Below are 26,960 nucleotides of genomic sequence, written 5' to 3' on the forward strand. Positions count from 1 at the left end.
GGGCTATAGATCAGGTTGTGCGGAGGGGAGTGGATGTGTTGGAAATGAAATGTTTGAGGATAATATGCGTGTGAGGTGGTTTGATTGAGTAAGTAATGAAAGGGTAAGAGAGACGTGTGGTAATAAAAAGAGTGTGGTTGAGAGAGCACAAGAGGGTGTTTTGAAATGGTTTGGTCACATGGAGAGAATGAGTGAGGAAAGATTGACAAAGAGGATAGATGTGTCAGAGGTAGAGGGAAGGAGGAGAAGCGGGAGACCAATTTGGAGGTGTAAGGATGGAGTGAAAAAGATTTTGAATGATCTGGGCCTAAACATACAGGAGGGTGAAAGGCGTGCAAGGAATAGAGTGAATTGGAATGATGTGGTATACTGGGGTCGACGTGCTGTCAAAGGATTGAACCAGGGCATGTGAAGTGTCTGGAGTAAGCCATGGAAAGGTGTGTGTGGAGCTGTGGTTTGGGTGCATTACACATGACAGCTAGAGACTGAGTGTGAACGAATGTGGCCTTTTTGTCTTTTCCTAGTGGTACCTCGTGCACTTGTTTTGGTCGAGGTGGTGTGCAAAGTGAGAGGGTTAGGGAAAATGATTTGGTAAACCGAGAAGAGGTAGTAAAAGCTTTGCGGAAGATGAAAGCCGGCAAGGCAGCAGGTTTGGATGGTATTGCAGTGGAATTTATTAAAAAAGGGGGTGACTGTATTGTTGACTGGTTGGTAAGGTTATTTAATGTATGTATGACTCATGGTGAGGTGCCTGAGGATTGGCGGAATGCGTGCATAGTGCCATTGTACAGAGGCAAAGGGGATAAGAGTGAGTGCTCAAATTACAGAGGTATAAGTTTGTTGAGTATTCCTGGTAAATTATATGGGAGGGTATTGATTGAGAGGGTGAAGGCATGTACAGAGCATCAGATTGGGGAAGAGCAGTGCGGTTTCAGAAGTGGTAGAGGATGTGTGGATCAGGTGTTTGCTTTGAAGAATGTATGTGAGAAATACTTAGAAAAGCAAATGGATTTGTATGTAGCATTTATGGATCTGGAGAAGGCATATGATAGAGTTGATAGAGATGCTCTGTGGAAGGTATTAAGAATATATGGTGTGGGAGGCAAGTTGTTAGAAGCAGTGAAAAGTTTTTATCGAGGATGTAAGGCATGTGTACGTGTAGGAAGAGAGGAAAGTGATTGGTTCTCAGTGAATGTAGGTTTGCGGCAGGGGTGTGTGATGTCTCCATGGTTGTTTAATTTGTTTATGGATGGGGTTGTTAGGGAGGTAAATGCAAGAGTCCTGGAAAGAGGGGCAAGTATGAAGTCTGTTGGGGATGAGAGAGCTTGGGAAGTGAGTCAGTTGTTGTTCGCTGATGATACAGCGCTGGTGGCTGATTCATGTGAGAAACTGCAGAAGCTGGTGACTGAGTTTGGTAAAGTGTGTGGAAGAAGAAAGTTAAGAGTAAATGTGAATAAGAGCAAGGTTATTAGGTACAGTAGGGTTGAGGGTCAAGTCAATTGGGAGGTGAGTTTGAATGGAGAAAAACTGGAGGAAGTGAAGTGTTTTAGATATCTGGGAGTGGATCTGTCAGCGGATGGAACCATGGAAGCGGAAGTGGATCATAGGGTGGGGGAGGGGGCGAAAATTTTGGGAGCCTTGAAAAATGTGTGGAAGTCGAGAACATTATCTCGGAAAGCAAAAATGGGTATGTTTGAAGGAATAGTGGTTCCAACAATGTTGTATGGTTGCGAGGCGTGGGCTATGGATAGAGATGTGCGCAGGAGGATGGATGTGCTGGAAATGAGATGTTTGAGGACAATGTGTGGTGTGAGGTGGTTTGATCGAGTAAGTAACGTAAGGGTAAGAGAGATGTGTGGAAATAAAAAGAGCGTGGTTGAGAGAGCAGAAGAGGGTGTTTTGAAATGGTTTGGGCACATGGAGAGAATGAGTGAGGAAAGATTGACCAAGAGGATATATGTGTCGGAGGTGGAGGGAACGAGGAGAAGAGGGAGACCAAATTGGAGGTGGAAAGATGGAGTGAAAAAGATTTTGTGTGATCGGGGCCTGAACATGCAGGAGGGTGAAAGGAGGGCAAGGAATAGAGTGAATTGGAGCGATGTGGTATACAGGGTTTGACGTGCTGTCAGTGGATTGAATCAAGGCATGTGAAGCGTCTGGGGTAAACCATGGAAAGCTGTGTAGGTATGTATATTTGCGTGTGTGGACGTGTGTATGTACATGTGTATGGGGGGGGGGGGTTGGGCCATTTCTTTCGTCTGTTTCCTTGCGCTACCTCGCAAACGCGGGAGACAGCGACAAAGTATAAAAAAAAAAAAAAAAAAAAAAAAAAAAAAACCTCGTGCACGCTCATGGGGAGAGGGAATGCTGTTTCATGTGTGGTGCGGTGGTGACGGAAACGGATGAAGGCAACATGTATCAATATGTACATGTGTGTACATATTGTCTGTGTATGTATATGTATGTATATGTTGAAATGTGTAGCTATGCATGTGTGTGTGTGTGTGTAGGCGTTTATGTATATACATGTTTATGTGGGTGGGTTGGGCCATTTTTCGTCTGTTTTCTTGCGCTACCTCGCTAACACGGGAGATAGCGATTAAGTATAATGAAAAGAAAAAACAGCATCTTAGTACATAACTAGGTCAGAATGACTGAAAATACACATTAAACAATCAACAGACAAAATATTGAAAGTAGTATAAGTTACAGTCTGAGTATAAATACTGCTCTCTTTCCATCTACAAATAATGTCAATACCATTGTTAAACAATCAACAGACAAAATATTGAAAGTAGTATAAGTTACAGTCTGAGTATAAATACTGCTCTCTTTCCATCTACAAATAATGTCAATACCATTGTTCTTTCATATAACCATTAATCAAGGATCACTGACAAATAATGAGCAAATCCATCTTGATTATACAGAGACAATGGTTGAACACATATAGCCATCTAGATTGCAAGGAAGAGAGAGATTGAATGTATGCTTCAGCAGAGTAGCTGCAGTTCCCAGAATTATTTTACTAATATAACAAGCACTTCTTTAAACAAAAAAGTAATAATTTTAATTTTTACAATGCTTAGATAATAATTTACATAAGAAAGACAATGTCATTGACATAATATAAGAATTTAATACACTCCAGAAGATTCATATCATTCCCAAAATTTATAAGAGTAAACATAATGGCTCTTATTGAAGGATACTGCACAAAACAAGAATTTTTTTTTCAAAGATGTAAGAAAAAAAGGGATAGTGATATAGTTTTCCTGTGGGGCAGGGTAGTGACAATAATGGCTGAAGGTAAAGTATGAATATGTACATATATATGTATGTAATGTCTGTGTATGTGTATGTATATGTATATATATGTTGATATGTATATGTATTATCCCTGGGGATAGGGGATTAAGAATACTTCCCACGTATTCCCTGCGTGTCGTAGAAGGCGACTAAAAGGGGAGGGAGCGGGGGGCTGGAAATCCTCCCCTCTCGTTTTTTTTTTTTTTTTTAATTTTCCAAAAGAAGGAACAGAGGGGGGCCAGGTGAGGATATTCCAAAAAAGGCCCAGTCCTCTGTTCTTAACGCTACCTCGCTAACGCGGGAAATGGCGAATAGTTTGAAAAAAAAAAAATGTATATGTATGTATATGTGCAAGGGAAGAAGTAGCGTTACTCCTGAAACAGGAGTGGTGGGAGTATGTGAGAGAGTGTAAGAAAGTAAACTCTAGATTGATATGGGTAAGACTGAAAGTGGATGGAGACAGATGGGTGATTATTGGTGCATATGCACCTGGACATGAGAAGAAAGATCATGAGAGGCAAGTGTTTTTGGGAGCAGCTGAGTGAGTGTGTTAGTAGTTTTGATGCACGAGAACGGGTTATAGTGATGGGTGATTTGAATGCAAAGGTGAGTAATGTGGCAGTTGAGGGAATAATTGGTGTACATGGTGTGATTAGTGTTGTAAATGGAAATGGTGAAGAGCTTGTAGATTTGTGTGCTGAAAAAGGACTGGTAATTGGGAATACCTGGTTTAAAAAGAGATATACATAATTATATGTATGTAAGTAGGAGAGATGGCCAGAGAGCGTTATTGGATTACGTGTTAATTGATAGGCCCATGAAAGAGAGACTTTTGGATGTTAATGTGCTGAAAGGTGCAACTGGAGGGATGTCTGATAATTATCTTGTGGAGGTGAAGGTGAAGATTTGTAGAGGTTCTTGGAAAAGAAGAGAGAATGTTGGGGTGAAAGAGTGGTGAAAGTAAGTGAGCTTGGGAAGGAGACTAGTGTGAAGAAGTACCAGGAGAGACTGTGTGCAGAATGGAAAAAGGTGAGAGCAAAGGACGTAAGGGGAGTGGGGGAGGAATGGGATGTATTTAGGGAAGCAGTGATGGCTTGCGCAAAAGATGCTTGTGGCATGAGAAGCGTGAGAGGTGGGCAGATTAGAAAGGGTAGTGAGTGGTGGGATGAAGTAAGATTATTAGAGAAAGAGGAGAGAGAGGCATTTGGACAAGTTTTGGAGGGAAATAGTGCAAATGACTGGGAAAATTATAAAAGAAAGAGGCAGGAAGTCAAGAGAAAGGTGCAAAAGGTGAAAAAGAGGCAAATGAGAGTTGGAATGAGGAGTACCATTAAATCTTAGGGAGAATGGAAAGATGTTTTGGAGGGAGGTGAATAAAGTGCATAAGACAAGAGAACAAATGGGAACATCGGTGAAGGGGGCTAATGGGGAGGTGATGACAAGTAGTGGTGATGTGAGAAGGAGATGGAGTGAGTATTTTGAAGGTTTGTTGAATGTGTTAGATGATAGAGTGGCAGACATAGGGTGTTTTGGTTGAGGTGGTGTGTGAAGTGAGAGGGTTATAGAGAATGATATGGTAAACAGAGAAGAGGTAGTAAAGGCTTTGAGGAAGATGAAAGCTGGCAGGGCAGCGGGTTTGGATGGTATTGCAGTGGAATTTATTGAAAAAGTGGGTGACTGTGTTGTTGACTGGTTGGTAAGGATATTTTATGTATGTACGACTCATGGTGAGGTGCCTGAGGACTGGTGGAATGTACAAAGGCAAAAGGGATGAAGGTGAGTGGTCATATTACAGAGATATAAGTTTCTTGAGCATTCCTGGGAAATTATATGGGAGGATATTGATTGAGAGGGTGAAGGCATGTACAGAACATCAGATTGGGGAAGAGCAATGTGGTTTCAGAAGTGGTAGAGGATGTGTGGATCAGGTGTTTGCTTTAAAGAATGTATATGAGAAATACTTAGAGAAAAGCAAATGGATATGTATTAGGCATTTATGGATCTGGAAAAGGCCTGTGATAGAGTTGATAGAGATGCTCTGTGGAAGGTATTAAGAATATATGGTATAGGAGGCAAGTTGTTAGAAGCAGTGAGAAGTTTTTATTGAGGATGTAAGGCATGTGTGCCAGTGGGAAGAGAGGAAAGTGATTGGTTTTCACTGAATGTTGGTTTACGGCAGGGGTGCGTGATGTCTCCATGGTTGTTTAATTTGTTTATGGATGAGGTTGTTAGGGAGGTGAATGCAAGAGTTTTGGAGAGAGGGGCAAGTATGCAGTCCGTTGTGGATGAGAGAGCTTGGGAAGTGAGTCAGTTGTTGTTCGCTGATGATACAGTGCTGGTGGCTGATTCAGATGAGAAACTGCAGAAGCTGGTGACTGAGTTTGGTAAAGTGTGTGAAAGAAGAAAGCTGAGAGTAAATGTGAATAAGAGCAAGGATATTTGGTTCATTAGGGTTGAGGGACAGGTAAATTGGGAGGTAAGTTTGAATGGAGAAAAACTGGAGTAAGTGAAGTGTTTTAGATATGTGGGAGTGGGTTTGGCAGTGGATGGATCTGTGGAAGTGGAAGTGAGTCACAGGTTGGGGAGGTGGCAAAAGTTCTGGGAGCATTGAAAAATGTGTGGAAGGTGAAAACATTATCTCGGAAAGCAAAAATGGGTATATTTGAAGGTGTAGTGGTTCCAACAATGTTATATGGTTGCGAGGCATGGGCTATAGATAGAGTTGTGTGGAGGAGGGTGGATGTGCTGGAAATGAGATGTTTGAGGACAATATGTGGTTTGAGGTGGTTTGATCGAGTAAGTAATGAAGGGTATGAGAGATGTGTGGTAATAAAAAGAGTGTGGTTGAGAGAGCACAAGAGGGTGTCTTAAAATGGTTTGGTCACATGGAGAGAATGAGTGAGGAAAGATTGACAAAGAGGATATATGTGTCAGAGGTGGAGGGAACAAGAAGTGGGAGACCAAATTGGAGGTGGAAAGATGGAATGAAAAAGATTTTGAGCGATCGCGGCCTGAACATGCAGGAGGGTGAAAGGCGTGGAAGGAATAGAGTGAATTGGAACGATGTGGTATACCGGGATCGATATGCTGTCAGTGGATTGAACCAGGGCATGTGAAGCATCTGGGATAAACCATGGAAAGTTTTGTGGGGCCTGGATGTAGAAAGGGAGCTGTGGTTTTGGTGCATTGTACATGATAGCTAGAGACTGAGTGTGAACGAATGTGGCTTTTGTTGTCTTTTCCTAGTGCTACCTCACGCGCATGCAGGGGAGGGTGCTGCCATTTCATGTGTGGCGGGATGGCGATGGGAATGAATAAAGGCAGGCAGTATGGATTAATTTCATGTGTATATGTATATGTCTATGTATATATATTTATATGTTGAAATGTATAGGTTTTTATATGTGCTTGTGTGGACGTGTATGTATATACATGTGTATATGGGTGGATTGGGCCATTCTTTTGTCTGTTTTCTTGCGCTATCTCGCTAATGCGGGAGACAGTGACAAAGTATGATAATGATCATAATAATGATATTTATTTTATATTTTATTATACTTTGTCGCTGTCTCCCGCATTAGCGAGGTAGCGCAAGGAAAACGATGAAAGAATGGTCTAACCCACCCACATACACATGCATACACATACACGTCCACACACGCACATATATATACCTATACATTTGAATGTATAGATATATATACATACACAGACATATACTTATGTACATAATTCAGACTTGCTGCCTTAATTCACTCCCGTTGCTACCCTGCCACATATGAAATTACAACCCCCTCCCCCGCATGTGTGTGAGGTAGTGCTAGGAAAAGACAACAAAGGCCACACTCGTTCACACTCAGTCTCTAGCTGTCATGTATAATGCACCAAAACCACAGCTCCCTTTCCATACGCAGGCCCCACAAAACTTTCCATGGATTACCCCAAACGTTTCACATGCCCTGGTTCAATCCATTGACAGCATGTCGACTCCAATTTACCACAACGTTCCAATTCACTCTATTCCTTGCACGCCTTTCATCCTCCTTCATGTTCAGGCCCCGATCGCTCAAAATCTTTTTCACTCCATCCTTCCACCTCCAATTTGGTCTCCCACTTCTCCTTGTTCCCTCCACCTCTGACACATATATTCTCTTGGTCAATCTTTCCTCACTCATTCTCTCCATGTGACCAAACCATTTCAACACACCCACTTCTGCTCTCTCAATCACACTCTTTTTATTACCACACATCTCTCTTACCCTTTCATTACTAACTCGATCAAACCACCTCACACCACATATTGTCCTCCAACATCTCATTTCCAACACATCCACCCTCTGAACAATCCTATCTAAAGCTCTCTCAATCACACTCTTTTTATTACCACACATCTCTCTTACCCTTTCATTACTTACTCGATCAAACCACCTCACACCACATATTGTCCTCCAACATCTCATTTCCAACACATCCACCCTCTGAACAATCCTATCTAAAGCCCATGCCTTGTAAACATATAACATTGTTGGAACCACTATTCCTTCAAACACACCCATTTTTGCTTTCCGAGATAATGTTCTTGCCTTCCACACATTCATCTATGCTCCCAGAACCTTTGCCCCTTCCCCCACCCTGTGACTCACTTCCACTTCCATGGTTCAATCTGCTGCTAAATCCACTCCCAGATATCTAAAACACTTCACTTCCTCCAGTTTATCTCCATTCACACTTATCTCCCAGTTGACTTGTCCCTCAGCCCTACTGTACCTAATACCTTACTCTTCTTTACATTTACTCTCAGCTTTCCTCTTTCACATACTTTACCAAACTCAGTCACCAGCTTCTGCAGCTTCTCACCCGAATCAGCCACCAGTGCTGTATCATCAGCGAACAACAGACTGCATACTTGCCCCTCTTTCCAAAACTCTTGCATTCACCTCCCTAAGAACCCCATCCATAAACAAATTTAACAGCCATGGAGACATCACGCACCCCTGCCGCAAACCGACATTCACTGAGAACCAGTTATTTTCCTCTCTTCCCACTTGTACACATGCCTTACATCCTGGATAAAACTTTTCACTGCTTCTAGCAACTTTCTTCCCACTCCATATACTCTTAATAACTTCCACAGAGCATCTCTATCAACTCTTCATACGCCTTCTCCAAATCAATATATAGTGCATACAAATCCATTTGCTTTTCTAAGTATTTCTCATGTATATTCTTCAAAGCAAACACATGATCCACACATCCTCTACCACTTCTGAAACCACACTGCTCTTCCCTAATCTGATGCTCTGTACATGCCTTCACCCTCTCAGTCAATACCTTCTCATACAATTTCCCAGGAATACTCAACAAACTGTAATTTGAACACTCGCCTTTATCCCATTTGCCTTTGTAATGGCACTATGCATGCATTCAGCCAATCCTCAGGCACTTTACCATGAACCATACATACATTGAATATCCTCACCAACCAGACAACAACACAGTCACCCCTTTTTTGATAAATTCCACTGCAATACCATCCAAACCTGCCACCTTGCTGGCTTTCATCTTCTGCAAAGCTTTCACTACCTCTTTGTTTACCAAACCATTCTCCCTGACTCTCTCACTTTGCACACCACCTCAACCAAAACAATCTGCCAGTGTATCATACAACACATTCAAGAAACCTTCAAAATACGCACTCCATCTCCTCACATCACCATTACTTGTTATAACTTCCCCATTAGCCCCCTTCACCGATGTTCCCATATGTTTTCTTGTCTTACGCACTTTATTTACCTCCTTTATTCTTTCTAAAATCTAATGATACTCTCTCACCCTAACTATCATTTGCCCTCTTTTTCACCTCTTGCACCTTTCTCTTGACCTCTTGCCTCTATCTTTTATACATCTCCCAGTCATTTGCACTATTTCCCTGCAAAACTTGTCCAAATTCCTCTCTCTTCTCTTTCACTGATAATCTTACTTCTTCACCCCACCACTCACTATACTTTCTAATCTGCCCATCTCCCACGCTTCTCATGCCACAGGCATCCTTTGCGCAAGCCATCGCTGCTTCCCTAAATACATCCCATTCCTCCCCCACTCCCCTTACGTTCTTTGCTCTCACCTTTTTCCATTCTACTTTTAATCTTTCCTGGTACTTCCTCACACAAGTCTCCTTCCTAAGTTCACTTACTCTCACTACTCTCTTCACCCCAACATTTCCTCTTCTTTTCTGAAAACCTCTACAAATCTTCACCTTCGCCTCTACAAGATAATTATCAGACATCCTTCCAGTTGCACCTCTCAGCACATTAACATCCAAAAGTCTCTCTTTCACACACGCTTATCGATTAACAAATAATCCAGTTATGCTTGCTGGCCATCTCTCCTACTTACATATGTATACTTGTGTATATCTCTCTTTTTAAACTAGGTATTCCCAGTCACCAGTCCTTTTTCAGCACACAAATCTACAAGCTTTTCATCATTTCCATTTAGAACACTGAACACCCCATGTACACCAATTATTCCCTCAACTGCCACATTACTCACCTTTACATTCAAATCACCCACCACTATAACCCGGTCTCGTGCATCAAAACTGCTAACACACTCACTCAGCTGCTCCTAAAACACTTGCCTCTTATGATGTTTCTTCTCATGCCCAGGTGCATAGGCATCAATAATCACCCATCTCTCTCCATCCACTTTCAGTTTTACCCATATCAATCTAGAGTTTACTTTCTTATACTCTCACATATTCCCACCACTCCTGTTTCAGGAATAGTGCTACACCTTTCTTTGCTCTTGTCCTCTCACCAACCCCTGACTTTACTCCCATTCTTCATCTGTTTCTTGGCGCTACCTTGCTGATGCGGGAAACAGCAGTTGAGTGTAATAAGATAAATGATAGATTTATATATATATTTATCCCTGGGGATAGGGGAGAAAGAATACTTCCCATGTATTCCCTGCATGTTGTAGAAGGCGACTAAAAGGGGAGGGAGCGGGTGGCTGGAAATCTTCCCCTCTCGTTTTTTTTTTTAATTTTCCAAAAGAAGGAACAGAGAAGGGGGCCAGGTGAGGATATTCCCTCAAAGGCCCAGTCCTCTGTTCCTAACGCTACCTTGCTAATGCAGGAAATGGCGAATAGTATGAAAGAAAGAAAATATATATATTTATGTGTATGCGAGTGGATGTGTCAGTGTGTTTGTTGTTAGTGCCATGCTAATGCAAGTAATGGCGATGAAGTAAAAAAAGACATTCATAACATCCCTCTCCTCAGAAAAAGACATGAGTCATCCTTCAAGTTGACACATGACTAGCGGACATGCAGGACAATGCATTTGCTACAATATTATTTTTCCCTCTTAATGCTGGATGACTATATCATAATCATGTAACATAAATCTCCAATGGATTAACTGGTGCTTACCATTTTGCATATTATATAAAAAATTAGAGGATTATGGTGAGCAAAAACTTAAGTGGGTTTTCCTAATGCTTTTAAATAAGCATCAAAGTTTTTTAAACTCAGAGTCAAAGATAAAATTGCCTTCTCAACAGTACTATGATTTCTTTGATAAGGAAGAAGCTTTAGAAAAATGACACAATAGATCATCATTGCCTTGCTTCTCCTTTGTTAGCACTCTACCAACACTGACATCATGAGTGTGCACATATAAAATATTGTTTTTCACAGTTGGGAGCAAATAGAATTGAAGCACTAATAAACATTTGTTTTATCTTAGCAAAAGCATTATTACATTTGTCACCCACACATATTTTGCAGTTTTTGACAACAACCTTGTTAATGGTAATGCAACAGTGGAAATATTTTTACAAAACCTTCTCTAATAACTACTCATTCCAAGGAATCTCAGCAAGTTTTTTCTATTTGAAGGAACAGGATATGTCGCTATACTTTCAATTTTGCATCAGCTGGTCATACTTCTTGTCCCACAATATCACCTAAATGCACAACATAATCCCTCACAAAATCTTTAAAGTAAGATTCACCATGATTTACCTATCAAACACTTTTCTAATCAAGATGTGTTTATCCAATTCTTTAGAATATCACATGGTATCATCAATACTTCTACGACACTTGGAGGTGGAGGTGGAGGTGGAAAGATGGAGTGAAAAAGATTTTGTGTGATCGGGGCCTGAACATGCAGGAGGGTGAAAGGCGGGCAAGGAATAGAGTGAATTGGATCGATGTGGTATACCGGGGTTGACGTGCTGTCAGTGGATTGAATCAGGGCATGTGAAGCGTCTGGGGTAAACCATGGAAAGTTGTGTGGGGCCTGGATGTGGAAAGGGAGCTGTGGTTTCGGGCATTATTGTGTGACAGCTGGAGACTGAGTGTGAACGAATGGGGCCTTTGTTGTCTTTTCCTAGTGCTACCTCGCACACGTGAGGGGGGAGGGGGATGGTATTCCATGTGTGGCGAGGTGGCAATGGGAATGAATAGGGGCAGTGTGAATTGTGTGCATGGGTATATATGTATGTGTCTGTGTGTGTATATATATGTGTACATTGAGATGTATAGGTATGTATATTTGCGTGTGTGGGCGTGTGTGTGTGTGTACATTGTGTATGGGGGTGGGTTGTGCCATTTCTTTCGTCTGTTTCCTTGTGCTACCTCACAAATGCGGGAGACAGCGACAAAGCAAATAAATAATCATCAATACTATGCAGGAGGGTGAAGGGCGTGCAAGGAATAGCATGAATTGGAACAATGTGGTATACCGGGGTCAACGTGCTGTCAAAGGATTGAACCAGGGCATCTGGGGTAAACCATGGAAAGTTGTGGGGCCTGGATGTGGAAAGGGAGCTGTGGTTTTGGTGCATTATACATGACAGCTAGAGACTGAGTGTGAATGAATGTGGCCTTTGTTGTCTTTTCCTAGTGCTACCTTGCACACATGCTGGGGGAGGGGGTTGTCATTTCATGTGTGGCGGAGTGGTGACGGGAAATGAATTAGGGCAGACATTATGAGTTATGTACATGTGTATATATGTATATGTCTGTGTGTGTATATATATGTGTATGTTGAGATGTATAGGAATGTTTATGTGCTGTGTATGGATGTGTATGTATATACATGTGTATGTGGGTGGGTTGGGCCATTTTTTGTGTTTCCTTGTGCTACCTCGCTAATGTGGGAGACAGCGACAAAGTATAATAAATATAAATATCATCAATAAATACTGATCAATTTTCAACACCACACAACACTTCTTGTCTAACCTCTGATTGCTTTCCACAGCTTTCCATGCCAAATGGTAACACTTTATATTTGTCTAACCCATCCATGGTTACAGATGCTGAGATGGCTTTCTCCTACCAGCCAATATCCTCTCAACAAGTCAGACTTACTCACAGATCTTGCATCTCCCACTTGGGCAATACAGTCATCCATTCTAGGAACAGGATAAGAATCAGTATTGGTTACATTGTTGACTTTCCGGTAGTCTATACAAAATCTATAAGAACAGTCAGGTTTAGGAATTGATACACATGGTGAGCTCCAAGGGCTATTACTTGGTTGTATCACATCATGCTTGAGCATGTATTCTACCTCCTTTTTCATCAATTCTCTTTTCTTCAGGCTCACTTGTTAAGGATGTTGTTTACTTGGAGAAACATTTTTTACCTCAACATAATGGGAAAGGGGAGAAAGAATACTTCCCATGTATTCCCTGCCTGTTGTAAAAGGCGACTAAAAGGGGAGGGAGCGAGGGGCTGGAAGTCCTCCCCTCCCATTTTTCCTTTTCCAAAAAAGGAATGGAGAAGGGGGCCAAGTGAGGATATTCCATCTAAGGCTCAGTCCTCTGTTCTTAACACTACCTCGTTAACGTGGAAAATGGCGAATATGTATGAAAAAATAATTGATTACAGTACTCATTCCTCTGGGAGCATCAGGAAATAGTGGCATAGTCATTTATGATTTCTAAATATCACGTCTTTGTTCTGTGTCCAATTGGTCGTGCTTATTTTCTAACTTAATATCATAGAATTTTTCAAATTTGTATCTTCACATCATATGGACCATAGAATTTTTCATTCTCAACCTTTACACAACCACAACTTGCCTATTCCCCTACTATATTAGCTTTCTTTTCACATTCCACTTTTCTCTCAAAATAAGGCTTCAATGAAATAACATGACGTAGCTGGTTCTTCTTGTGCCTATCTGTTGTGCTTGCACCATAATTCAAATCTCCTAATTTCTTTATTACTATCTGAGGACTACTATACCTTGCTTTATGAGGGTTACCTTGCACCAGCAATAACACTAACACCTCTTCTGACTGGAACTCTCAGGCCCTGGCATTTTGGTCATACCAGATGTACATATCATCTTAGGACTGCTTCAGGTCCTCAATGACATGCTCATAAACTGTAAACGGTCTACCCATGAAAGTACACACATGACTTGGCAGGTTTGGAGAATCATAATTACTTAAACATTTTTTCATTCAACATACTTAATGGCCCCACCACATTATGATAAAAAACAAGTTCAGATGGGCTAAACCCTGTTGACTCCTGCACAGCATCTCTCAAGGCAAATAGAGCTAATGGAACACTCTCATCCCAATCAATACCAAGTTCTTTACAATACATTCTCAGTATTTTTTTAATGTTTGATGAGACCATTTTACGTAGGGTGGGATGAACTTGATAGACTGTTCAGTGTGTAGTCCTTTCAGAACTTTTTTTAACACAGTGTTGATAAAATTGCTCCCTTGATTAGACTGAATTATATCTGGCAGTTCTACCCACAAAAATCATTTAACTAACTCTTCGAAAGTATTTTTATTGTGGATACTCTCAGCAGACTTGCTCTAGGGAAGTGGGTTGACAAATTCATGATAGTTGACAAATGATTATTTCCTCTTGATTTTATGGCAAAGGTCCAACATGATCAATTGTGATTCTATAAAAGGCTTGGCAAAAGGTGGAATAGGTTTTAGTGGAAGAGGATGAATCTGATTTGGTTTTCATAATTTCTGAAATTTGGATGTCTACAAAATTTGGCAACATCTTTCTTAACACTGGGCCAATGAAAATGCATCAATAGCTTACATACAGTCATCCTTACTCCTAAATGTCCAGAATCATGAGGTAAAGCAATGATGATATTCCTTTATACAAGAGGAACTATAATCTGTTTTTTCGTCTTCCTGTGATCTGGTGTAGGAATACTTGGAGATCTCCACTTTTTCATAAACATGAAACTACAAATCTAGAATCCAACTGACTCATCATTCAACTAGCCATTTCTCTCTGCTTCATTTCAACCTTCCTTCAAGCTGTTATCTTCCAACTGAAATTTTATCATCTCATCTTTATCAACTTTGAAATCTGGAAGATAATCCACTTTTAACTCCACATTGTCACCCCTCAAATAATTTACCCAATCCTATGTATCTCTAACCTGAGCCATAGCTCTAGTAACAATACAAGTAGGATATGTAATAGTATTTTCGACAGACACATTTGTCACATTGCAATGATCATAACATACAGAATGTAAGTCTGGCAGGTACGTATTAGTACCCCTGTCAGGAATCCCTTTACATCTTCAGAACTATCTGTCCTAATATATTTAGGAACAGAGATATTAACATTTGTTTTATGACCAAACAAATCAATAGAATTATATTCAACAAAGTCAAGGAGATTGTCAGTCATTTTTGGTTCTGGAACTACTGTGTCTCCTGCCAAATCACTTCCTGACAATGTGTCCACTCCATGGATAGGAAGTTCATCACTCACACCAACTTTAACTTTACCATTAACAAATCCAGTCTCAAAGTTAACATAATGCAGTGGAATGATTATTTCTGCTCCTAACCCTCTGACATTAGCCTTTTCAACTCCAGTCCATTCTAGCAGTTTCTGTGATGACTAGGCTCTAGGTAGCTTTGGTGTCCCAAAAGACCATAATTATCCTCTTAAAATCACCTTCCAATGATATATATCCATGTTGTAAATGGCTCAAAACTAACCTCATGCTTTTTAACTTTACTGTCCCCAGTACCTGTTATCTCGCTATAGGTATTCTGAGGTTTTCCCTGGAGCAAAAGTTAATACAGCTGTCTCTGAGGTATTTTTACACTGAAATTTGACATGGCTTGTTTCCCCACATGCATAACATATTACTGACATTCTCTCGTGCCAACCCTCAGGTCTGTTAGAACCTGACTATGACTTAATAACATTTATTCATGGCTGACCTTGCACCTTATCACCCACAGTTTGCTTATAATGATAGTTTGAACCTTGTCTTGAACCCTTTGCTTGGTTTTGTTTCCCTTTGTCACTGGACTAATATTTGAATTATTTGCATTCCTTGTTTGTATGTTGTCTCTTCTTTGTACATTTTCTACTCATCTGTTAGTTGATATGCTAAATGTGCTTCCTCTTTCAGATCCTTAATTCTGTTCTTGTAGACTTTATACTTAATATCAAGAAGTACTAGATTTTTGAAATCTTTCTTTCATACTATTCGCCATTTCCCGCGTTAGCGAGGTAGCGTTAAGAACAGAGGACTGGGCCTTTGAGGGAATAGCAAGATTACTTGCCTCAAAGCTTCCTTTGTTTTGACATCCTCAGATTTACACCATCTGTCAAATTTCATTTCTCACAATCTCGCTAACTCTACATGAGCTTGCTCAGTTAATTTGTTCAGACCTCAAAACCTTCTCCTGTAGGCTACTGGGCTCAGATGAACAGTTTTTAACACAATCTCTCTGATTACTTCATAATCAACACAGTCTATTGTGCCTCTGTTGCTTCACCTCTGAATTTTGTTTGAACAAGAATTGTGCAATCACTTTTATTCCAACCTTTCACAATGACTATTTTCGCAAACTGATCAAAGAAATCCTTTCCCTCTTCCTTGATAAACTTTGGTGAATGATTCACTCTGGCATCCACATCATTACTAGCTTGCCTGGGACCCATCTGTGCATCAACCTCTATCTTTTTCAACCTAACTTCTCTATCAGCTTCAATCTGCATTTTCCTACATTCAGATTCTAATCTCAATCTCTCCAACATAACATGTTCACTCATGCCCATTTCTGCATGAAGGTTAACATTCTTCACCCTTTCTTCATCTTCTTGTATACCCATAGATTTTAGCCCTTTTACCAAGGCTGCCTGTATTTCACTTTTAGTACCTGACTTTTTATGAATTTCACACGTCTGCTATTTGGAACAACTCATCTTTAGTGCATTGGTACAAATTATGCAAGTTTGGGGATTCCACAAACTTGTTTACATTATTTTCTTCCATAATTGACACCTAGTTGGTTTTACATGTAACAAGATAAATGACCTGACCTAACCACACAACAAGTACAATGGTTTACACTTAACAAAGATTTTTACCTCTTGTAGTTACAACAGAATATTCACCTTGGTTCACACTGGTACATTACTTGGACAGGTCCCATAAGTTACGATCCCAACCGCCTTCAAGTACGGTAGGTCTCAGTCCCTTGGTACATTAGCCCAGGTTTATGTTCTGGAATAATTGTTGTGGTCAATACACTAGGCCATGTAGATGCTGCTACTTGTATGTAAAGGCTAAGAGTAACATGTCTAACAACATGCAAATGTAGGTTTATCACATCTCAGTGTGTTATTAAGTCAGGATCACTGAAAATACACATTAAACAATGAACTAACAATATATTGAAAATAAAGAAAAATGAAGATTATAATTCCAATACAAGATAGATGCCATCGTAGACTCGCCATCAAAGCATTTATTCTAATTTGATTAGAAATTTCCTATCGAAATATAGATACTGCTCTGTTTCCTTCTACAGATAATGTCTATACCTTTCTCTTTTGATATAACTAGTGGTCAAGGACAGATGACAAATAAGAGAAAATCCAACCTGATTGTACAGAGACAGCAGGTGCACACGTTTAGCCATCTAGCTTGCAAGGAAGAGAGAGAGAGAGAGAGAGAGAGAGAGAGAGAGAGAGAGAGAGAGAGAGAGAGAGAGAGAGAGAGAGAGAGAGAGTGAATCTATGTTCCAGCATTACTCACTCTCTTACTTGAATCACCCATCACTATTACCTGATCTTTTGTATCAAAACTGTAAACACACTCATTTTGCTGCAACCAAAACTCACCTCTCCATGGTTCTTTTCATAGTGCTTATGATAATTACCCAGCTCTAGTAATCCACTTGCATTTTTACCCGTATTAGTCTGGAGCTCACTCTCTTACAATCTTTCACATATTCTCACAATTCATGCTTCAGCAGTAGTGCTACCTCTTCCTTAGCTCTCAGTCTCTCACCAACTCCTGGTTTTACCCTTGAGACATTCTGAAACTATATTCACCTTTTCCATTGTTTCATTTTACTTAGAGACCAAACATCCAGGGTCCTTTCCTCAAGCTTACTGCTTGTCTTTCCTTTCTTTTCATATTGGTTACATCTGCAATATTCAAACATCTCCAGCCTGAACGTTCAGGGAGGATGCACACTCTTTGCTTAGCTACTTCTTAGAAACTGAAATTCAGGAAGAGGAGGGTTTTTAACCCCCAGCTCATGTTCCTCTTACTTTCCTTCTGTGAAATGCATTGGGGACTTGAGCAGAATTCTTTATTTTATGTTCTCAGGCTGAAGTGAATGGCATTGCAGCTGAATTTCCTAAGAAATGGGATGACTGTGCTGTTGATCGGTTAGGATTTTTAGTGTATATATGGATCGTTGTAAGGTGCCTGAGGATTGGCAAAATGCATGTATAAGTGCCATTTTATACGGGCATGAGGGACCAAGGTGATTGTTCAAACAACAAATTTATAAGTTTGTTAAGTGTACCTGGTAACTTTGTGGGAGAGTAGCTATTGAGAGGGTGAGGGCATGTACAGGGCATCAGACTGGGAGAAGCAGTGTGGTGTCAGAAGAGGTAGAGGATGTGTGGACCAGATGTCAGCTTTAAAAAATGGGTGAAAAACAATTATTGATCTCGAAAAAGCATGTGTTAGAGTTAGTAGAGATACCTTGTGGAAGGTCTTACAGTTATTTGTTGCAGGAGGAAAGCTTCTAGACGCAGTAAGGTTTATCAAGGGTGTAAGGTGTGTTTATGAATAGAAAGAGAAGAGAGTGAGTGGTTTCAAGAGAAGGTTAGTCTGTGGCAGGGATATGTGATGTCACTAAGGCTGTTTGATTTGTTTATGGATGGGGTGATAAGGGAGGTAAATGCAAGAGTCTTGGATAGAGGGGTGATTATGCAATGTATAGAGGATGAGAGGGCCTGGGAAGTGAGTGAAGTGGTTTTTGATGACACAGCACTGTTGGCAGATTTGAGTGGGAAACTGCTGAAGCTGGTGACTGAGTTTGGAAAGGTGTGAATGAAGGAAGTTCAGAGTAAATGTGAGTAAGTGCAAGGTTATTAGGTTTAGCATGTTAGAGGGACAGTATAGTTGGGGTGTGAGTTTGGAGAAAATCTAGTGGAAGTGAAGTGTTTCACATACCTTTGAGTGAACATCGAAGCAAATGGAACCTTATGGAGAGGTTTTTATCTTAGAGGGCTAGAATGGGGATATTTGAAGTTATAGTGTCCCAACAATGATGTATGGATGTGAGGCATGGGCTATAGATGAAAGTGTGCAGAGGAGGGTGGATTTGGTGGAAATTGAATGTTTGTGGACAATTTGTGTTTTGAGTTGGTTTGATCAGGTAATAAAAGTAGGTAGTAGTGTATTATACTTATTGTGTTGAGAAAGATTTTTGTTTGCTTTGGCAAAATTTGATTTGGTGTGCTGTGAAGATTAAGCAGTGTTCTGATGGGCTGCCCTTACCCCATTTAGTCTGTTAGAATGGCATTCAGTGTATTTTAGAATAGTGAAGAAATGCCAGACTAATAATGCTTTAATATTTTTTCTTTATATGCTAAATAGATAATTGGTATTGTAGGTTTTTGCTTAATACATGGCACATCTGGTATTTACTTTTCAGTTAATGATTTAATTCTTTTGTTATTTTATTCTAGATGCTGTCTCTCGAAAGTGGAACTTCAGTATTGATGAACATGATAAATTAGTTGCAGCTCTCAATCCTCTTAGACCATCTGTTTGTATAAGCCCACTTCCGCAATTTGTTCGAAAGGTCAGTGTTTTTTTCTGTTAAAATGTATCTAATGAACTTCACATTCCCTCAGCTTTGCTCTGAGGATGCACCCATTTACAAAATTGCATTTTATGTATATGAAGTGTATGCAAAATGGATCTAATTGTATATTGGAAAAATAAGGAAGATGAAAGTCGGCAAGGCAGCAGGTTTGGATGGTATTGCAGTGGAATTTATTAAAAAAGGGGGTGACTGTATTGTTGACTGGTTGGTAAGGTTATTTAATGTATGTATGACTCATGGTGAGGTGCCTGAGGATTGGCGGAATGCGTGCATAGTGCCATTGTACAAAGGCAAAGGGGATAAGAGTGAGTGCTCAAATTACAGAGGTATAAGTTTGTTGACAGGTGTGCGAAAGAGAGACTTTTGGATGTTAATGTGCTGAGAGGTGCAACTGGAGGGATGTCTGATCATTATCTTGTGGAGGCTAAGGTGAAGATTAGTATGGGTTTTCAGAAAAGAGGAGTGAATGTTGGGGTGAAGAAGGTGGTGAGAGTGAGTGAGCTTGGGAAGGAGACCTGTGTGGGGAAGTACCAGGAGAGACTGTGTACAGAATGGAAAAAGGTGAGAACAATGGAAGTAAGGGGAGTGGGGGAGGAATGGGATGTATTTAGGGAATCAGTGATGGATTGTGCAAAAGATGCTTGTGGCATGAGAAGAGTGGGAGGTGGGCTGTTTAGAAAGGGTAGTGAGTGGTGGGATGAAGAAGTAAGAGTATTAGTGAAAGAGAAGAGAGAGGCATTTGGACGATTTTTGCAGGGAAAAAATGCAATTGAGTGGGAGAAGTATAAAAGAAAGAGACAGGAGGTCAAGAGAAAGGTGCAAGAGGTGAAAAAAAGGGCAAATGAGAGTTGGGGTGAGAGACTATCAGTAAATTTTAGGGAGAATAAAAAGATGTTCTGGAAGGAGGTAAATAGGGTGCGTAAGACAAGGGAGCAAATGGGAACTTCAGTGAAGGGCGTAAATGGGGAGGTGATAACAAGTAGCGGTGATGTGAGAAGGAGATGGAATGAGTATTTTGAAGGTTTGTTGAATGTGTCTGATGACAGAGTGGCAGATATAGGGTGTTTTGGTCGAGGTGGTGTGCACAGTGAAGTTAGGGGATGCACAATTGTAGCTACTTTTAGAAACTGAAACAGGAGAGGAGGTTTAACATATGTCTTTGCGTGAACAGATTGAAATTAGCCCAAGGCGAAGTGATGGATTGCAGTGAATTATTAAAAATGGGGTGACTGTATGTTGATGGTTAGGTATTTTTAGTGTATTATGGATCGTGAAGGTGCCTGAGGATTGGCAATGCTGATAAGTGCCATTGTTAAAGGCATGAGGGACAAGGTGATGTCAAACAACAAGATTTATAAGTTTGTTAAGTGTACCTGGTAAATTTTGGGAGAGGTATTGATTGAGAGGGTGAGGGCATGTACAGGGCATCAGATGGGAGAAGCAGTGCGGTGTCAGAAGGGTAGAGGATGTGTGGACCAGATGTCAGCTTTAAAAAATGGGTGAAAAACAATTATTGATCTCAAAAAAGCATGTGTTAGAGTTAGTAGAGATACCTTGTGGAAGGTCTTACAGTTATTTGTTGCAGGAGGAAAGCTTCTAGACGCAGTAAGGTTTATCAAGGGTGTAAGGTGTGTTTATGAATAGAAAGAGAAGAGAGTGAGTGGTTTCAAGAGAAGGTTAGTCTGTGGCAGGGATATGTGATGTCACTAAGGCTGTTTGATTTGTTTATGGATGGGGTGATAAGGGAGGTAAATGCAAGAGTCTTGGATAGAGGGGTGATTATGCAATGTATAGAGGATGAGAGGGCCTGGGAAGTGAGTGAAGTGGTTTTTGATGACACAGCACTGTTGGCAGATTTGAGTGGGAAACTGCTGAAGCTGGTGACTGAGTTTGGAAAGGTGTGAATGAAGGAAGTTCAGAGTAAATGTGGGTAAGTGCAAGGTTATTAGGTTTAGCATGTTAGAGGGACAGTATAGTTGGGGTGTGAGTTTGGAGAAAATCTAGTGGAAGTGAAGTGTTTCACATACCTATGAGTGAACATCGAAGCAAATGGAACCTTATGGAGAGGTTTTTATCTTAGAGGGCTAGAATGGGGATATTTGAAGTTATAGTGTCCCAACAATGATGTATGGATGTGAGGCATGGGCTATAGATGAAAGTGTGCAGAGGAGGGTGGATTTGGTGGAAATTGAATGTTTGCGGACAATTTGTGTTTTGAGTTGGTTTGATCAGGTAATAAAAGTAGGTAGTAGTGTATTATACTTATTGTGTTGAGAAAGATTTTTGTTTGCTTTGGCAAAATTTGATTTGGTGTGCTGTGAAGATTAAGCAGTGTTCTGATGGGCTGCCCTTACCCCATTTAGTCTGTTAGAATGGCATTCAGTGTATTTTAGAATAGTGAAGAAATGCCAGACTAATAATGTTTTAATATTTTTTCTTTATATGCTAAATAGATAATTGGTATTGTAGGTTTTTGCTTAATACATGGCACATCTGGTATTTACTTTTCAGTTAATGATTTAATTCTTTTGTTATTTTATTCTAGATGCTGTCTCTCGAAAGTGGAACTTCAGTATTGATGAACATGATAAATTAGTTGCAGCTCTCAATCCTCTTAGACCATCTGTTTGTATAAGCCCACTTCCGCAATTTGTTCGAAAGGTCAGTGTTTTTTTCTGTTAAAATGTATCTAATGAACTTCACATTCCCTCAGCTTTGCTCTGAGGATGCACCCATTTACAAAATTGCATTTTATGTATATGAAGTGTATGCAAAATGGATCTAATTGTATATTGGAAAAATAAGGAAGATGAAAGTTGGCAAGGCAGCAGGTTTGGATGGTATTGCAGTGGAATTTATTAAAAAAGGGGGTGACTGTATTGTTGACTGGTTGGTAAGGTTATTTAATGTATGTATGACTCATGGTGAGGTGCCTGAGGATTGGCGGAATGCGTGCATAGTGCCATTGTACAAAGGCAAAGGGGATAAGAGTGAGTGCTCAAATTACAGAGGTATAAGTTTGTTGAGTATTCCTGTCAAATTATATGGGAGGGTATTGATTGAGAGGGTGAAGGCATGTACAGAGCAACAGATTGGGGAAGAGCAGTGTGGTTTCAGAAGTGGTAGAGGATGTGTGGATCAGGTGTTTGCTTTGAAAAATGTATGTGAGAAATACTTAGAAAAGCAAATGGATTTGTATGTAGCATTTATGGATCTGGAGAAGGCATATGATAGAGTTGATAGAGATGCTCTGTGGAAGGTATTAAGAATATATGGTGTGGGAGGCAAGTTGTTAGAAGCAGTGAAAAGTTTTTATCGAGGATGTAAGGCATGTGTACGTGTAGGAAGAGAGGAAAGTGATTGGTTCTCAGTGAATGTAGGTTTGCGGCAGGGGTGTGTGATGTCTCCATGGTTGTTTAATTTGTTTATGAATGGGGTTGTTAGGGAGGTGAATGCAAGAGTTTTGGAAAGAGGGGCAAGTATGAAGTCTGTTGGGATGAGAGAGCTTGGGAAGTGAGTCAGTTGTTGTTCGCTGATGATACAGCGCTGGTGGCTGATTCATGTGAGAAACTGCAGAAGCTGGTGACTGAGTTTGGTAAAGTGTGTGAAAGAAGAAAGTTAAGAGTAAATGTGAATAAGAGCAAGGTTATTAGGTACAGTAGGGTTGGGGGTCAATTCAATTGGGAGGTGAGTTTGAATGGAGAAAAACTGGAGGAAGTGAAGTGTTTTAGATATCTGGGAGTGGATCTGGCAGCGGATGGAACCATGGAAGCGGAAGTGGATCATAGGGTGGGGGAGGGGGCGAAAATTCTGGGAGCCTTGAAGAATGTGTGGAAGTCGAGAACATTATCTCGGAAAGTAAAAATGGGTATGTTTGAAGGAATAGTGGTTCCAACAATGTTGTATGGTTGCGAGGCGTGGACTATGGATAGAGTTGTGCGCAGGAGGATGGATGTGCTGGAAATGAGATGTTTGAGGACAATGTGTGGTGTGAGGTGGTTTGATCGAGTGAGTAACGTAAGGGTAAGAGAGATGTGTGGAAATAAAAAGAGCGTGGTTGAGAGAGCAGAAGAGGGTGTTTTGAAATGGTTTGGTCACATGGAGAGAATGAGTGAGGAAAGATTGACCAAGAGGATATATGTGTCGGAGGTGGAGGGAACGAGGAGAAGAGGGAGACCAAATTGGAGGTGGAAAGATGGAGTGAAAAAGATTTTGTGTGATCGGGGCCTGAACATGCAGGAGGGTGAAAGGAGGGCAAAGAATAGAGTGAATTGGAGCGATGTGGTATACCGGGGTTGACGTGCTGTCAGTGGATTGAATCAAGGCATGTGTATGGGGGGGGGTTGGGCCATTTCTTTCGTCTGTTTCCTTGCGCTACCTTGCAAACGCGGGAGACAGCGACAAAAAAAAAAAAAAGAAAAAAAAGGATATGATACAGATACATCCCTGCAGTTTCCTTTTTCACTCTTTCATTGGAAAAGATTTGTACTCTTCAGTTTCGTAGGCAGGATTTACATGCACATAAATCCTGGTTATGGAAGTCAAATAAGTTCTCCAGTGAATCACGAATTTAGATTTCTGTCATGTAAAATACTGAAAAGAGTGATTTTTGGATAACTGATTTGGAAACATGTTTGAGCTTTTGCTGTAAGAAAACACTAAACTAAACATTGAGAAAAAATACTGTCATGCACACAGATGGATGGACTGGCAGACATGCAGACAGATAGATACACAGACAAAGAGACAGACTGACAAAAATTAAAGACAGCTCACACACAGGTGATGGTAATATCAGACTGAATGTAATATTTACAAACACAGATGGATTAGAAGTGAATGGTAAAGAATTGAAATTTGAGGATTGTGTAAAGCAGTGTTGTCCATACTGGGGTACGTTTACCCCTAGGGGTATATAGCATTGTTCAAAGTGGTACGTGAGAAGATAATTTATTTTTTATCAAACTGTATTGCATATAGGTCTTATGGCATCTTGGATCAGTAACTTTACTGAGCATGTGTTTGTGCGCATGGGTGATTGTTGAAGAGCGTAGAATAGTTGAATAATCACAACACTTACACAGTTTCCAACTTAAGTGAATGGTAGGAGAACAGAGCAAGAATTAAAATGAATGAGAAAGAAGTTGAGGGGAGATGGGAGTCAGGGGGAGGGAGAGGAAATGGGACAGGATGTATATGGGAACATTGATGACCTCCTTGCTTGAGTCACTATTGCTCAGTTTCATCATAGGAGTGAAAGTATGAACACCTCTTTTTCATATTCACATGTAAGCTTACAGACACTGTTATTTCTTTTCCCGCAGGAAATATGGATAGATAGTTAAAATGTGATAGCTGTAGCAGCCACAGCAGCAATGCAAGTGAAGGAAATCATGCAGCTGTGAAGAAAAAGAAAACAGACCTACCTATATATCAGTGATACAAGGAAGGTTATGTGCTTTTTTATATTTACTTCTGCAAATTCTGATCCTCTCGAAGCTTTGTGCTTCTTTTGTGGGGAGAGGTTGGCCAACAGTTGTATGAAACCAGCTGACCTCCAACGTCACCTTAACATAAAACATGTGTCGTGTTGGCTAATCGGCAGAGTTTTTATAAGAAAACTCTGATTTTAAGTGTTCCTAGACAACAAATAAAAAAGCCTTCACAACATGAAGCAGGGCTCTGGAAGCATCTTTCGCTGTATCTTTATTAATTGCTAGAGCTGAAAAGCCATTTAATACATCTGAAGTACTGATATCGCTAGCTGTAGTTGTGGTAGCTGAAAAAATGCTAGATATAAAGGCAGCTGACCAACTGTTTCTTGAAGGGTAAATGAAGTAGATATAGATATTATTGATCAAGTGAATAACCTGAAAACAAGCCAGTCTTTTTCACTTTAACTTGACGAATCAACTAACGTCAGTGGACAGGCTCAACTTGTCTCATTTGTGAGATACATTGATGAAGATGATATAAATGAAAATGCACTTTTTTCAAAAAATTAGAACACACAACTGGAGAAGCTATTTTCGATGTTATTAATCAGTTCTCTGAACAAGACTTAGTTGTTAGTTGGAAATCTTTGATTAGCAAGTGTACAGACGCTGCTGCATCCATGACTGGGAAAGTGAACGGATTAAGAAGGAAAATTCTGATGTGGAGTGGACTCATTGCATCATTCACAGAGAATCATTAGCATCCAAAAAATGAGTTCATAGTAGCATGGGGTAACGAATGATGTCATTAAAGTAATCAGCTTTATAAAGTCATGGCCACTTAATGCTCACCTGTTTCACAAACTGTGCGAAAGCATAGGGTCTCACCTCACAGAGATATTACTGCACATAGGCAGTTGACAGGAAGGGTACTTGCCAGGTTGTCCGAGTAGTGAGATAAGGTAGGCTCCTTTTTTTCAGAGCTGAAGAATGTGTGCGAAGTTGAGAACATTATCTCGGAAAGCAAAAATGGGTATGTTTGAAGGAATAGTGGTTCCAACAATGTTGTATGGTTGCAAGGCGTGGGCTGTGGATAGAGTTGTGCGCAGGAGGGTGGATGATGGTGCTAGAAATGAGATGTTTGAGGACAGTATGTGGTGTGAGGTGGTTTGATCGAGTAAGTAATAATAGGGTAAGAGAGATGTGTGGTAATGAAAAGAGTGTGGTTGAGAGAGCAGAAGAGGGTGTTTTGAAATGGTTTGGTCACATGGAGAGAATGAGTAAGGAAAGCTTGACCAAGAGGATATATGTGTCAGAGGTGGAGGGAACGAGGAGAAGTGGGAGACCAAATTTGGAGGTGGAAAGATGGAGTGAAAAAGATTTTAAGTGATCGGGGCCTGAGCATGCTGGAGAGTGAAAGGCTTGCAAGGAAAAGAGTGAATTGGAACAATGTGGTATACCGGGGTCAACGTGCTTGTCAATGGATTGAACCAGGGCATGTGAAGCGTCTGGGGAAAACCATGGAAAGTTCTGCGGGGCCTGAATGTGGAAAGGGAGCTGTGGTTTCGGTGCATTATTACATGACATCTAGAGACTGAGTGTGAACGAATGGGGCCTTTGTTGTCTTTTCCTAGCGCTACCTTGCACACATGAGGGGGGGAAGGGGGTTATTATTTCATGTGTGGCAAGGTGGCGATGGGAATGAATAAAGGCAGACAGTATGAATTATGTACATGTGTATATATGTATATGTCTGTGCGTGTATATATATGTATACGTTGAGATGTATAGGTATGTATATTTGCGTGTGTGGACGTGTATGTACATACATGTGTATGTGGGTGGGTTGGGCCATTCTTTCGTCTGTGATGGATTGCGCAAAAGATGCTTGTGGCATGAGAAGAGTGGGAGGTGGGTTGATTAGAAAGGGTAGTGAGTGGTGGGATGAAGAAGTAAGAGTATTAGTGAAAGTGAAGAGAGAGGCATTTGGACGATTTTTGCAGGGAAAAAATGCAATTGAGTGGGAGATGTATAAAAGAA

General features: G+C 40.6%; 2 protein-coding genes across 3 annotated transcripts in view; both read left to right on the top strand.

Annotated features, from left to right (window-relative positions):
• LOC139765402 (uncharacterized) overlaps positions 1 to 19,497 on the top strand; it is a 61,452-nt gene extending 41,955 nt beyond the window's left edge. For both annotated transcript variants that reach the window (XM_071692759.1, XM_071692758.1), the window contains one exon: positions 19,346 to 19,497. In XM_071692759.1, coding sequence (XP_071548860.1) covers positions 19,346 to 19,482 — 137 coding nt within the window. In that variant the 3' untranslated portion in view covers positions 19,483 to 19,497. The remainder of the gene's footprint in view (positions 1 to 19,345) is intronic.
• A 2,112-nt stretch (positions 19,498 to 21,609) lies between these two features.
• LOC139765735 (SWI/SNF-related matrix-associated actin-dependent regulator of chromatin subfamily A-like protein 1) overlaps positions 21,610 to 26,960 on the top strand; it is a 280,919-nt gene continuing 275,568 nt past the window's right edge. The window contains exons 1-2 of the mRNA XM_071693552.1: positions 21,610 to 21,619; positions 22,031 to 22,146. Of these exons, the coding sequence (XP_071549653.1) occupies positions 21,610 to 21,619; positions 22,031 to 22,146 (126 nt within the window). The remainder of the gene's footprint in view (positions 21,620 to 22,030; positions 22,147 to 26,960) is intronic.

This window comes from Panulirus ornatus, chromosome 55 (genome assembly GCF_036320965.1).
Source record: "Panulirus ornatus isolate Po-2019 chromosome 55, ASM3632096v1, whole genome shotgun sequence".
Classification (NCBI taxonomy): domain Eukaryota; kingdom Metazoa; phylum Arthropoda; class Malacostraca; order Decapoda; family Palinuridae; genus Panulirus; species Panulirus ornatus.